This window comes from Sinocyclocheilus anshuiensis, unplaced genomic scaffold, assembly GCF_001515605.1.
Source record: "Sinocyclocheilus anshuiensis isolate Anshui unplaced genomic scaffold, SAMN03320099.WGS_v1.1 scaffold1296, whole genome shotgun sequence".
Lineage (NCBI taxonomy): Eukaryota > Metazoa > Chordata > Actinopteri > Cypriniformes > Cyprinidae > Sinocyclocheilus > Sinocyclocheilus anshuiensis.
Window position 1 is genome coordinate 267,693 of NW_015542415.1, and position 12,814 is coordinate 280,506.

Sequence of the window (12,814 nt, forward strand, 5' to 3'; positions counted from 1 at the left end):
CAGTGATACATTAATATAACCCCATAAATGTAATGCATTTTTGTACTTATTTTACTGTTATTTTCGGGATCTACTGGGACAGTGATAAAGATCTACCAGTCGATCGACGGGTTGGCGACCACTGCATTACAGAAAGCTAGACCTGTTACTGTGCGTTCACACCGCCGGCGGCGAGAGCGTCAAAAGATCGCTCTGGCCGCGCTACCCACAACGCTGACCACCGGCGGCGAGAGTCACGCCACAGTCACCACGCCAGAGCCTCGTCACGCCACACCAGAGTCTCGTCACGCCTCGCCACGCCACGCCAGAGTCTCTTCACGCCACTGGCGCCACACCAGGGCCTCATCACGCCAGAGCCTTGTCACGCCACGCCAGAGTCTCGTCACGCCACAGGCGCCACACCAGAGCCTCGTCACGCCACAGATACCACGCCAGAGTCTCATCACGCCACGCCAGAGCCTCGTCATGTCATGGCTGCCACGCCAAAGCCTGCAGCCAACAGGGATGCCACGCCAGAGACTCCAGCAGTCATGGATGACATACTAGAGTCTTCAGACATCATGGACACCACTCCAGTGTTTCCAGGTGTCATGAACGTCGCATCAGAGGCTACAAATCCGATTCCTAGGCGTTTGTGACTGGCTTCCAGTTTGAAGGACACGCCGCTTACGTCGGTGCGAGCTGCTGGTGTTTCTGCGGTGGTACGAGGTCTGAGTGTCTCTGTCAGTCGCACTCCCTGTTACGGTAACGGCGATGGCCATTTTGTGTGTTTGGGCTGCACACTGCTCTCTAGTCCATGTGTCCACTCCAGAGTCCGCAAATCCGCTCCAGAGCCTGCTTAAGCCCCAGAAATCAGTCCTGTGTTGACGCTAGCCTGTGAGTTTCCTGCCTGTCCTGTTTTGACCACAGTGGTCACATGTAAACCCTCTGCCAGTCATGTCACGGACAAGCAAGCCATCTCTGAACTCACAGTCTGCCCTATCATGGCCAAGGAGGCCATCTCTGAGCTCTCAGCCTGTTCTGTCAAGGCCAGGTGGTCCGCCCATGTCTCTGCTCCCCCAAGGCCTTCTGACCTGTGGTGGTCTTCCGCTCCACCGGCTTCACCTTGGTTGCCCGCTCCACGGTGGTCTCCAGCGCCATCTGATCTTCCATGGTGGTCTTCTGTCTCATCTGCTCATCTGTTGTGGTGGTCATCTGCTATGCCGTGGGCATCTTTGGTCCTGTCTGCTCCACCCTGGTGGTCTTCAGCCCCATCAACTCCACCGTGGTGTGTATCAGCTCCACCAGTGCTCCACAGCTCAGGCCTGCCACTTCACCATAGTCCATGGTCTCCGTCACTGCTCCACGGCCCAGGCCCACCTCTTAGTCTAGTTTCCTGGTTTGCCATGTGATTCCCTGTGCCCTCATGTGTTCCTGGCATGTGCTACCCTTGTCCATGTGTCTTGTTCTCATTGGTTATTTTTATCAGGTGGTTTTCTGTTTTATCAATGTTTTCTCATTAGTTTATTGTATCTATTGTTCACAGTAGTGTCATGTGACCCCATTGTTTGATATATGTAGCCCTCATGTTTCTTTGTCCATTGTCTAGCTTTGTTCATGTTACCATTGTTGGTGAGTTTATGTCCATGCTTAAGTCCATGCCAAGTCTAGTCTCTGTTCATTTTGCATTTGTTTATGTTTTGGACTTAATTAAAACTGCACATGGGTTCTACTTCAACATGCCTCAGTGGATTCATTACACAGGGTGTGTACAGGAATTCTATTGTGAGGCTAAATTATTATTTTTTTTTTAAATATCATGTCTCCATTAGTGTCTGCATATAGCAGTGGTTAGAAAACAGTGTAAAAGTAGTACAGAGCAGTAAGAGCCAAAGCACTTTTCTAATTAATAAACTAAACCAATCAAATCATCCAAGGTCTCTTATTCTTCTCTCAGTTACAGGTCAGTACTGAGGAAAAAGTGTTAATGTGAAGTCATCTGGGCACAGACTGGGCTTGTCCTCGATTTTGTTCTTTTGACAGTTCCATGGAAGTGCAAAACAAACGCACGTTTGAAAGAGACTGATAAGGGAAATTCTCTTAGGAAGAGGTATTACGGATGTGTGTTTCTGTGTGTTCTGCCGAGAAACCCTAAAGGCTAAATATCACCCATTTTAAACCCATATTTTCTTTCCTTGACATTTAACATTTCAATGTTCATACACAATAAATAAATAAATAAATAATTGCTTGCCTTAAAAATGTCAAAGGACATTGCTTTAAAAAAAGTCAAATGTGATGCAAAAAAAAGAAACAAAAAAAAAAGTTAAATGTGATGCATTTACCTGGATTTAATTTGACTCAATAGTGAAAAGAATAGACAAACATAGTTCACTTTTTTAAATAACACACAAACTAGGATACATGTTCATATTTTTATTGAACACACTGTGTAAACAGTCACTGTGCAGGATGGAAAAAAATCTGTGAACCCTGCATTTAATAATCCTAATTTAGGCAGAAACATCTGCCTGTCCTGTTTTGACCACAGTGGTCTCCGCCAGATGTTTCCTGTAACTGTGGATCAGACAAGCTTTCAGGGCAGGAACTTTGAACAATTCCTTTTCGCTAAACTCTTTCAGCTAGGTAAAATATCAGATGTCTTTCTGCTGTGAATCGCTCTCTTGAGGTTGTGCCAAAGCATCTCAGTTAAACTGAGGTCAGAACGGGCCATTCCAGAATGCGTAATTTCCTGGCATTCTGTTGTTATTCTACTAATGTGGTTTAAGTCATTGTCTTTTTCAATATTCTGCAGCCTATCCCAATAAACTTCTGTTTATCTGTCATGATAGAAAGCTGTCCAGGCCCTGAGGCAGCAAGCATGCCCAAAACCTACTTTACAGCTAGGATGTGGCTTTGATGTTGGTGTTCTGTGCCTTTTCACTCCACACGTGGTGCTGTGTGTTTTAAGAACTTTGATTTCATCTGTTTACATAGTGTTTAATTCATCATAGACACTTCAACAGAGATGTTAACATTCTCCAGGGGTTTCTGTGAATCAGCTGACACTTAAACTTTTTGTTATAGCGCATTATAGGGCTCAGACCCACACTGTGAATCTTGTCTCAGTGACAAGGATCCATGTTTTAGTTGAGGTCACTAGCCTAGAGAATCAAATGTTTTCCACCCTGCACTGTGAATATTTCCAAAATGAGTTCAAAAACGACATGAAAATGTGTTTGTTGTTGTCTGTGACTGTGTTTATTTATCTATTGTGCTGTAATTTTTTAAAATTTAAGACCAATTTATGCAGAAATCCAGACAAATCCTGCCATTCTCTAAGCAACTAAAACAAAGTGAAAACTTGAAATAAGACCTCACGTAATTTTCTTCACATGTAAAAACTCAGGTCGGGTCTTGGATTTCCCCTCTTCAATATATAACAATCATAGCCAACTGTGTGGAAGATCACAAGCCATTATTTGAACATTATATCCACAGGACCAGGAACCAATGCTAATCTCGCCATGCAGAGTCCTTTAAAAGCACCTCAAAAAGAATAAACTCCTCACATCTTGATTTTCCAAGGTTTACATAGATGAGGCCTAAAGTACAATAAGTAATCAGTCTGGGGTTGCCATATCTGAGGCTGTAGATAAAATATCAGGGGCTGAGACTAGAGATACTGTAACTGTTTTAACATACTGAAGTACAACACAAGTTGCCCTGTGACATATGCAAGTCTCAAGTGGCATGAAGTAATTACATATTTGTGTGTGTCTGTGTGTCTTTGACAAAACCAGTGAGAAAGAGAGGGGTACGTGAGTGTACACGAGCAAACAAAATATGTGAGCGTGAGAAAAACAGAGAACTTGAGCGTGTACCTTCAGGTAGTCTTTTCTCAGGTACTTGTTTCTCCTCCGATCCTCATTCTGGTTGAGCACAGGAGGAACCTCTGGCCATCTTGGCTCTGAGTCACTGCTCTCTGATTTCAAACTTCCATCAAACGAGCAAGAGGAAGAAGGCTGAGGGACAAATCACAAAATTACGGTGAATCACAGGGCTCAAAATGAATTTCATGGGGCTTTAAATTAAAAGATAGATACTCTGTGGAGTTGTAAACAAACAAGTTATGGTTACATTCATTCTCAAGGTCTAACATGTGGAAAGCATTTCCTTCCACATTAATGGTAAATGAACAATGACACATGAATGAACAAATGCATGGAAGCATCAGTAAAAATGCACTGAAAACTACAAACCAGTTAGCAATGATTTGTTTTCCAGCAAAAGTGTGCTTATGAATTAATGGAGTTACATTTTAGTTTTTACATTACATTACATTGTTTTTACTTTGTAATTTGTCAAGAAAAAAGGTGAACAAAATGTTGTTAAGAAAACATTTTGTAATGAAAAATATGCACTACCATTCAAATGTGTGTGGCTGGTAAGATTTAAAAAAAAAAGTTTTTGAAAGAAGTCTCTTATGTTCACCAAGGCTGCATTTATATGATGAAATACAGTAAAAATTACATTTATTCCTGTGATGGGAAAAGCTGTATTTTCAGCACCATTACTCCAGTCTTCAGTGTCACATGATCCTTCAGAAATCATTCTAATATGCTTATTTGCTCCTCAAGAAAAATTTACTATTATTACTATTAAAGTTGAAAACAGTGCTGTTTAATATTTTTGAAGCTATGATGATTCTATCTTTACTGTTTTTACTGTCACTTTTAATCAATTTAATGCATCTTTGCTAAATAAAATTATTAATTTCTTTAAAAAAAAAATCTCATCAACATTTTGAGTGGTGGTGTAAGAATTGGTTGAGCTGGTGAAAATGTTGTGAGTGAGTAAAAATACAACTAGAACATTGGATTTTGGAAGCTTTACTGTAAGGATAGAAATGAATGGGGAGGAGGACTGTGATGAACTGAAGAGTGACCTCAGAGAAAGCTGCATCATCATCAGTGAGATCAGTCTCCTTAAAAAAATACACACACACACACAAAAACACAGAATGAGGGAGAATGGAATTCACAAACACAATGATAAAGCAGACCCAGATCAAATCTGTAAAACATCTGCTGGTACCCACTGACTTTTCAAAATGTCTTGTGTTCAGCAGAAGAAAAGAAATGTATTAAGTTTTGGAACAACTTGAGGGTGAGTAAATGATAACAATTATGATAAAAAAATACATTTTTGGGTGAACTTTCCCTTTAAAGTTGGCATAAAACAAAGTTGCGTTTGTTTCACAACAGGGAAAGCTTCTTCTCGGGTTGTGATGTATATCAGAGGTTGCTGGAAGGAAGAGTTTATTTTCCCGACCTCAGGTCAGTGAACACATCATCAAAGAGAAGAGATGTCGTTGCAAGGGTGAGGGGAAGATATTTTGATTAAGGATTACGAGGGAACGAGTTTAAAAAAATGATGATGTATGATGCAAGTTCAAATTCTGGGTGCAGACTTCATGTGGTTTTAGTGATGTGTAAACAAACTAGACAACAGCCAACACACTGATAAATGGACAAAAGAAACAAAAGTTTAAAACAAAAGTTTAAAGTAATTTGGAAAAGTCTGCCATGAGTGCTATTATCAACAAAAGCTTAAACAAAGAAGCCAATCCCACAACCCACAAATAAACCAAAGTCATAATAAAACCATATTGTAATAATTCATTAATTCAGTTAATAATTCTTTTCAATGTAAAGCCTGCCTGCATTTCTTATCAGGTGTGGGAAGATGAGCAGATACATGCATTACTGCATACAATGCAGGCATGTTTATGGCTTTGTGTGCATGACACATATATATTGGTACCTGTCCACTCAAGGCGGAGGCTGAGCTGCTTCCTTCATCTAGTGATGCACTGTAAAGAAAAACAGAAACACTCAGTGATATGCAGACATGCACCTCCAAAACATACAAATGGGGGCTTATGGGTGACTGCACTAAGGTAATAACGTGTGCTTATGTGTACAGATATGGGCATGTGTGTGCACGCTTAAGTGTATAAGGCCTGATGTGTTATCAGTTTGGTAATCTGACCATGGAGGACGAGAGTGCTGAAAGGCTTTATACTATTTCTTTCACTGTGCACAACGCATGTGGCCAAGCGCACATGAATTGCTCCATCCTTATTCTGCTCTGTCACTATTCGACAACCTGCCTGTTCTGTCTGAGGGCCGTATATTTACCACCAGTATGGCCTGCTCTGAGCATCGTTATGCACATGCTGCGCACAGACCCCGCAAATAAAACGTGTGACGTTTAACAGTCCTGAGCGCAAGCTGTACCGGTGGTCAATAAGAATAAAGCGCAGATGTGCTGTTCTAAATGGACGTCGGGAATGGGATATTGTTAGACCGCCCGCTCCCGTTCAAATTACACCAGAGTTACCGACCGCTACCACGTTTTATTCGGGAATTTAATCCCGCGGCGCAAAAAATTTGGTCGGGTCCCGCGGTTCCCGTGGGAGAGCCGCGGGAATGCAGACCTCTAGTATGGACTCCTGTGGTTTTTCTTTAGGTGTGAGAAAAGATACAAGGAAATGAGGGATTCAAAAGCAGTGGTGTATTGTGTGGTACTGTGAGATGGTAATGAATGACCTCTTGCAGACCAAGGGCAAGAGACATATTGACTTTGAATAAACATCTCATTTGATATATTTTGTCTTCCTCTTTCTGATCTTGTTTAATTTATTGGCATTTCAATTGAGAAAATAAAGAAATTGCTGTCTAAAATTCTGGTTTGCACCGGTGAGACGTGTTTTTCTTGATTAGCTTACTATTAGTCAATGGTCAAGTTTTAGATCGGAGGTGATGTGGGTTGACAATCAACTGCAAAATGTGCTATTAGTTTTGCAGAAGCCATTTCTAAACAGTTTCTGGCACATTAGCATGAGCAACTGATGCCCTGGTGCACCGGTTCAGTCATAGTGTGCATCTCTAAAGGCCGTGACACACTGAGCCGTTAGTCAGCCGTCTGCCAATGCTGGGCCATCGTTAAGCATCTGTTATCTCAGTTTTTGCAGTATATTCCACACCATCAGCAATAGTCAGACCCTGTCTGTGGCTTCTTGGCCGATTGAGCATGTTCAATCAACATTGGTTTGGTGTGCCACGGCCTTAATGCAGACCTCAAGATTCAGAGTGCAGTTCTGAATAAAACAAAAACAAACAAACTTAAATAAAGTTATTCCAAGGATCACATCTGAAAATATTGTAGTTACAAGATGACAGAAGAAGACATGCACAATAATTCCACAAGTTTGGGGGAAAAAAAACAGTATTTCCAGGTGTATACTGTATATACCTGTCTCTACCTGTTCAACTGTCAAAATATAAACCTTCTCCACCCTGTCATCTCCTCCCAGCCTTTTTATTTTACAAAAAAAAGGGAGTTCCCACAATCAACAAAGATATCTCAGAGATTAAACTCCTGATCATTCTCCACCCTACAAATGCTCACGGTTTAAAACAAATGTGCAAATGCCAAGTTTTTATGCAGAGTTTGTTTTTATGAATACTGAATAGTCTGTACTAACCCTTTAAAATCAATAGCATTCATAAGCACATTACACATAAGGACAACACCTTGCAATAAGACTGAAGTTGGTAACATTAACATTAATACAATGAACAAACTGTTTGTATTATTTTATTACGAATATTTGATTTAATTGTTTTTATTATTTCAGGTGGATGTTTCTATATATACATATGTTACATTTTAAGTATAAATTAAAATTTGTGCAATATGAATAAACATGAATTAACAATGAACAACAGCATATTTATCAACTGATATTTACTTGCATTAAAAAATGCTGTAAAAAGTTTCAGGTTACTGTAAAGTGTTGACATCAGTTGAACTAACAATATTTCTTACAGCATTTATTAATCTTGGTTAATGTTATCCGTTTCTACTAACGTTCATTTCAACCTAATTTCTTACGTTTTTAACATTAAAGGTTAGTTTATGTATTATGGACTAAAATTAAGTAGCAGTGAAAAAATATTTATAAATGTTGTTCAGTGTTAGTTTACGATAACTTTTCAATAGGAAGAATCGCCGATAACTCCGCCTTGTCTAGAAAACTACATTTTACAACCAAACACATGCGAGAATTGATACGGGAAATAACGCAAGATCACACAAGAGACAGACATTCTTGTCCAAGAATGGATTAATTCCTGTCAAAAACAGTAGCCTGTGAAAAGCTTGCAATCCAGGTTGTCTGTACACTGATTTGCACTGAAAAATAACATTTAAACAAAGAAGAATATGAAGGAGAAAATGGTTGCTTGCTGATGCTCTGTTGCACGTCTATTAACTTTCTATTGCCCCGTATCATACTCGGTCATTGTCTGTAGGTTGTTGCTGATGTCATTTCCAGTCAAAACACATTCCATATGGCAGGACTGTGAATCGCAGACAGGTCCAGATATTTAGCATGTCAAATATCTCACAGGCGTCAGCGACATATCGGCGCTTCTCTCAGATTGTGTCTTTGATAGCACACACTACACTATTGTCACACACATGAACGAGCACGTGCCTCCGATTTCAGGCATTAGTCGGTGATTTCCACAAAACTGACGCTGAGTGAAAATTGGGGCTAAAATCGTACAGTGTGTGCCTGGCATTAGTTGAAATCATGTTTCAGGGTGGGTCGGGGGGATGTGGTTGGTTCCCAATGGAAGCTTATTGTAAAGTTTTAAAAATATATGAAGTGTTATGCCATTTCTATACACTTAACCAATTATCTTTTAGGAAATACATAACATAATGAAGGTGGTTATTTTTAAATAAAGCAAACTATTACAAGAAATAGGAATGTGCGTGGAGGGGTTTGTGTGTGCATCATAATACCTTCTAACAGCCTGAGATGGGGTTCTTTGTTTGGTACTACTCCCTGAGTGGCTGAGAAACCTGAAAGATCGGAAAATCCATTATGTCTTTGAATGTAGTCTTTGTTTGACATGCATCTGTGGTGCTTAAATTTATCTTCACAAAATGCTTGACAGTAAAGCTGCTGGAAAAAAATAAGAAATCTGATCTGAAACCATATGAGAATGCACCTTGAATTTTTAATTATGAAACATTTTATAGCTTGCGCAATGACTATGCATACAGTCAGTGGTAAAGATGGGGTTTGAAAAACAAACTGAATTTGTGCACTGTAAAATCCAATAGTTTACCTTACTTAGATTTAGTTAGTCATCTTTACTTGTTATACTTACTAGGTTTTATTAAGTTACAGCTACTTTCAAGGCAAATAAAGCAATTTACTTACTGTTTTGAGTGACCCTCACTTAAAATAGTCAAGTAGCCACAAAGGAACCAATTACATTAATAAAGCAGTGAGAGGCAGCAGTGCACTAATATGTTGCTAATGTGCAACATAACAACAGAAGAAGAAGAAAAGAAAAAGAGTCTTAAATAGACTTTTCACTCATTTCTTCCATGTCTGCAGTTATCTTTCACTAGTTGCATTCACTCGTTTCCCAAAGTCATTTTGAATGTTGAATTCTCAATACAACTGAAATATTTCAGAGAACATCACATAAAAGTAATAAATAGGTTGCTTTTAGAAAGTGACCTACCTTCTAATTAAAGCATTAGTGCATTTATGTTGTGTGTTTATTAATGAACTTTATCAAATTAATTTTTTCATAAGTACCCTGAGATGCTTTTATTTGGGTTTATAAAATCCTTAGATAGTGTGTGGCAATATGCTAAAGTCACACACAGACTTAAACATTCAGCACGCGAATCACAACAATGGTAACAATTAAATTTCATTTATTTTCATTACTTGTAACAATAACCATTTTATTTGCTCTTTTTGTTGTGCTACTACTGACACAAGACACCAAATAAAATTGGCAAATAAAATCAACAACTGTAAAACAAAGCAACTGCATAATTTAGTCATGCCGCAATGCACTCTGGGAGTCAGTGAGTAGCTATACTAAGTCATGAGTAAACCTAAATGAAAGGATCAAGTACCCCCTACAGTTCTTTTTTAGTTTCTAGAACTCTCATGTAAGTAAACTATACTAAGCATTTGTCAGTACAACATACTATTCCTATTTCACTTTACTTAGTTTTTTCAAGGCAATCGGTTTGCATGCTTTTTTTAAGTAAGCCCAACTAATTCGATTTTACAGTGTGTGCAACAATTTGCTAGGAAAGAGCTGCTTCTGAGCATTCTGAAGTCATGACGTGTGCCCAGTGACCTGTAAAGCAACTTGGCTTAGAATTCAAAACAATCCTCCAAAACATACAGTTTTTTTTACATGTGAACCGAACCAACAAATTCAAAAGAAAGGTGTCCTGCACATTTGCACGTCTACAATTTTGGTCAAAAGGATATGTGGGAAACTATTTTGAAATATTTACGCATGCAACACACTGTTATCAGCATTTCTTTTTGAAAATCGATTCAAAATTGCAACACCCTTGAAATGACAACACTTGACTTCTTGACATCATTAAACCTGGACATGCACATACTTGCTAATACACAACACGCACATAAACACACATGACCAGATGTACTAGATGTGTGCTATACACCCTCTTCTAATTACACACATCCATCATTTGAAATAAACACACACATATAAACACACACATCTCTCCTTCTACCTGTGAGCTCTCCCCGCGGCTCTTCTACGGTGTATTAGACTCTCTGCCCTACAAATTAGGGATCGCCTCCTGAGAGTCAAATGTCATGTGTGCACCAATCAGATCCCAGGATTAGGTGGAGATGCAGGAAGTGATGGAGAAGGAGATGGAAGGAGAAAGAGGAGGAGGAATATGGTGATTAATTTGTTAGTAAGCAGAGAGGGTCTGATCCCATTAATTCAAAACACCTGACAGCAGTCCTCTCATGCAGAAGCAGCAGACTGCATGGATGAGCGTATCGAAAAGGAACTGACAAAACTTGCTTTCATTTGTGAATCTCTCATAGATGTACAGTGCCTATTTTTCACATTTTGTTATGTTGCAGACTTATGTTAAACTGTTATAAATAACTTTTTTCCCACATCAATCTACACTCCACACACCATAATGACAAAGCAAAAAAGAGATTTGTAACAACAACTTTGCAAATTTATTAGAAATAAAAAACTGAAATGATTCCATTGCATAAGTATTCATACCCTTTTCTGGGACAGTTGAAATTTAGCTCAGGAGCATTCATATCGCTTGTAGATGTTACAACACTTCGAGTGGAGTTAACCTGTGGCAAATTCAATTGAATTAATATGATTTGGAAAAGCACACACCTCTCAATAAAAGGTCTAACAGCTGAAAATGCATATCAGAGCAAAAACCAAGTCCTGAGGTCAAAAGAACTGGCTGTAGAGCTCAGAGACAGGACTGCATCAAGCCACACATCTGGGGAAGAGTTGAGAAACAAATTCTACTGCATTGCATCTACTGCATACTACATTACTCTTAATGGAAGAAGTTTAAAACAACCAGGACTCATCCTAGAGCTGGCCTCCTGGCCAAACTGAGCAATCGATGGAGGAGGGCTTTGGTTAGACTGGTGACCAAGAACCTGATGGTCACTCTAGTTGAGCTCTATGATCATATGTGGAGATAGGAGAGACCTATAGAAGGACAAACATCACTGCAACACTCCACCGATCCGGTCTTTATGGCAGTGTGGCCAAACTCAATCCTCTCCTCGGTGAAGACACATGAAAACACACTTGGAATTTGCAACAAATCACCCAAAGGACTCTCAGATTGTGAGAAACAAGATTCTCTGGTCTGATGAACTGCAATTCCAAGCATCATGTATGGAGGCACTGCTCATCACCTGCACAGTAGCATCCCAAAATTAAAGCATGCTGGTAGCAGCCTCATGCTGAGGGGCTGTTTTTCAGCGGCAGGGACTGAGGGACTCGTCAGACTAGAAGGAAAGCTCAATGCACCAAAATATAGAGACAGCCTTAATGAAAACCCAGTTCAGAGCATTCAGAACTTTTCAGAATTGGACAGAAGGTTCACCTTCCAACAGGACAATGACCCTAAGGACACAGCAAGAGTGGCTTATAAACAACTCTGTGAATGTCCTTGAGTGGCCCAGCCACAGCCTGGGCTTAAACCCAATCAAACATTTCTGGAGAAACCTGACAGAGCTTGAGAGGTGAAGAGGAGAGGACAAGAATGGCAGATAATTGCCAAATGCTGATGAGCAAAGCTTGTCGCTTCATACCAAAAAGACTTGAGACTGTAAAGGTGCTTCAACTAAGTACTGCGTTAAGGGTGTGAATACTTATGCAACATACTTCTTTCAGTTTTTGAATTTTAATAAATTTGCGAAGTTGTCACAAATCTGTTTTTCTGTTGTAGACTGATATAGAAAAAAAGTTATTTAAAGCAGTTTAACATAAGACTGCGACATAAAAAAAAAAGTGGGAAAAAAATTAATGGGTATGAATACTTTTTATAGGCACTGTAACTTATAATGAAAAAACTTATAATGAGAGTCAGCTGAGGTATCAGAATAAGGCCCAAGTGAAAGAAAGACTTTTTCTTTCCTAGTGAAAAAGTGAGTGCAGAAGAGAGGAGTAGCATATATAAAAGATATATTTATATTATATAGGGCCGTCAATTTACTGTGTTAATATAGTTTAATTAATTTTGATAATAAAAATTATAAAAGCACACAAACTTACAATGCTAGCTACCGGGCCTTCATGGAAAATGGTGCTTAACTCTTTCTATTAATTTTGAAATTATAAAAGCACACAAACTTACAATGCTAGCTACCGGGCCTTCATGGAAAATGGTGCATGGTGCT

General features: G+C 39.4%; 1 protein-coding gene across 1 annotated transcript in view; it reads right to left on the reverse strand.

The window, feature by feature from the left end:
• The window catches only part of LOC107693431 (leucine-rich repeat and calponin homology domain-containing protein 2-like), a 35,909-nt gene that overhangs the window by 11,954 nt on the left and 11,141 nt on the right, over nucleotides 1–12,814 (reverse strand). Inside the window, exons 5-8 of the mRNA XM_016492824.1 lie at nucleotides 8,860–8,919; nucleotides 5,806–5,854; nucleotides 4,928–4,966; nucleotides 3,864–4,004 (exon numbers count right to left, since the gene is read on the reverse strand). Of these exons, the coding sequence (XP_016348310.1) occupies nucleotides 3,864–4,004; nucleotides 4,928–4,966; nucleotides 5,806–5,854; nucleotides 8,860–8,919 (289 nt within the window). The remainder of the gene's footprint in view (nucleotides 1–3,863; nucleotides 4,005–4,927; nucleotides 4,967–5,805; nucleotides 5,855–8,859; nucleotides 8,920–12,814) is intronic.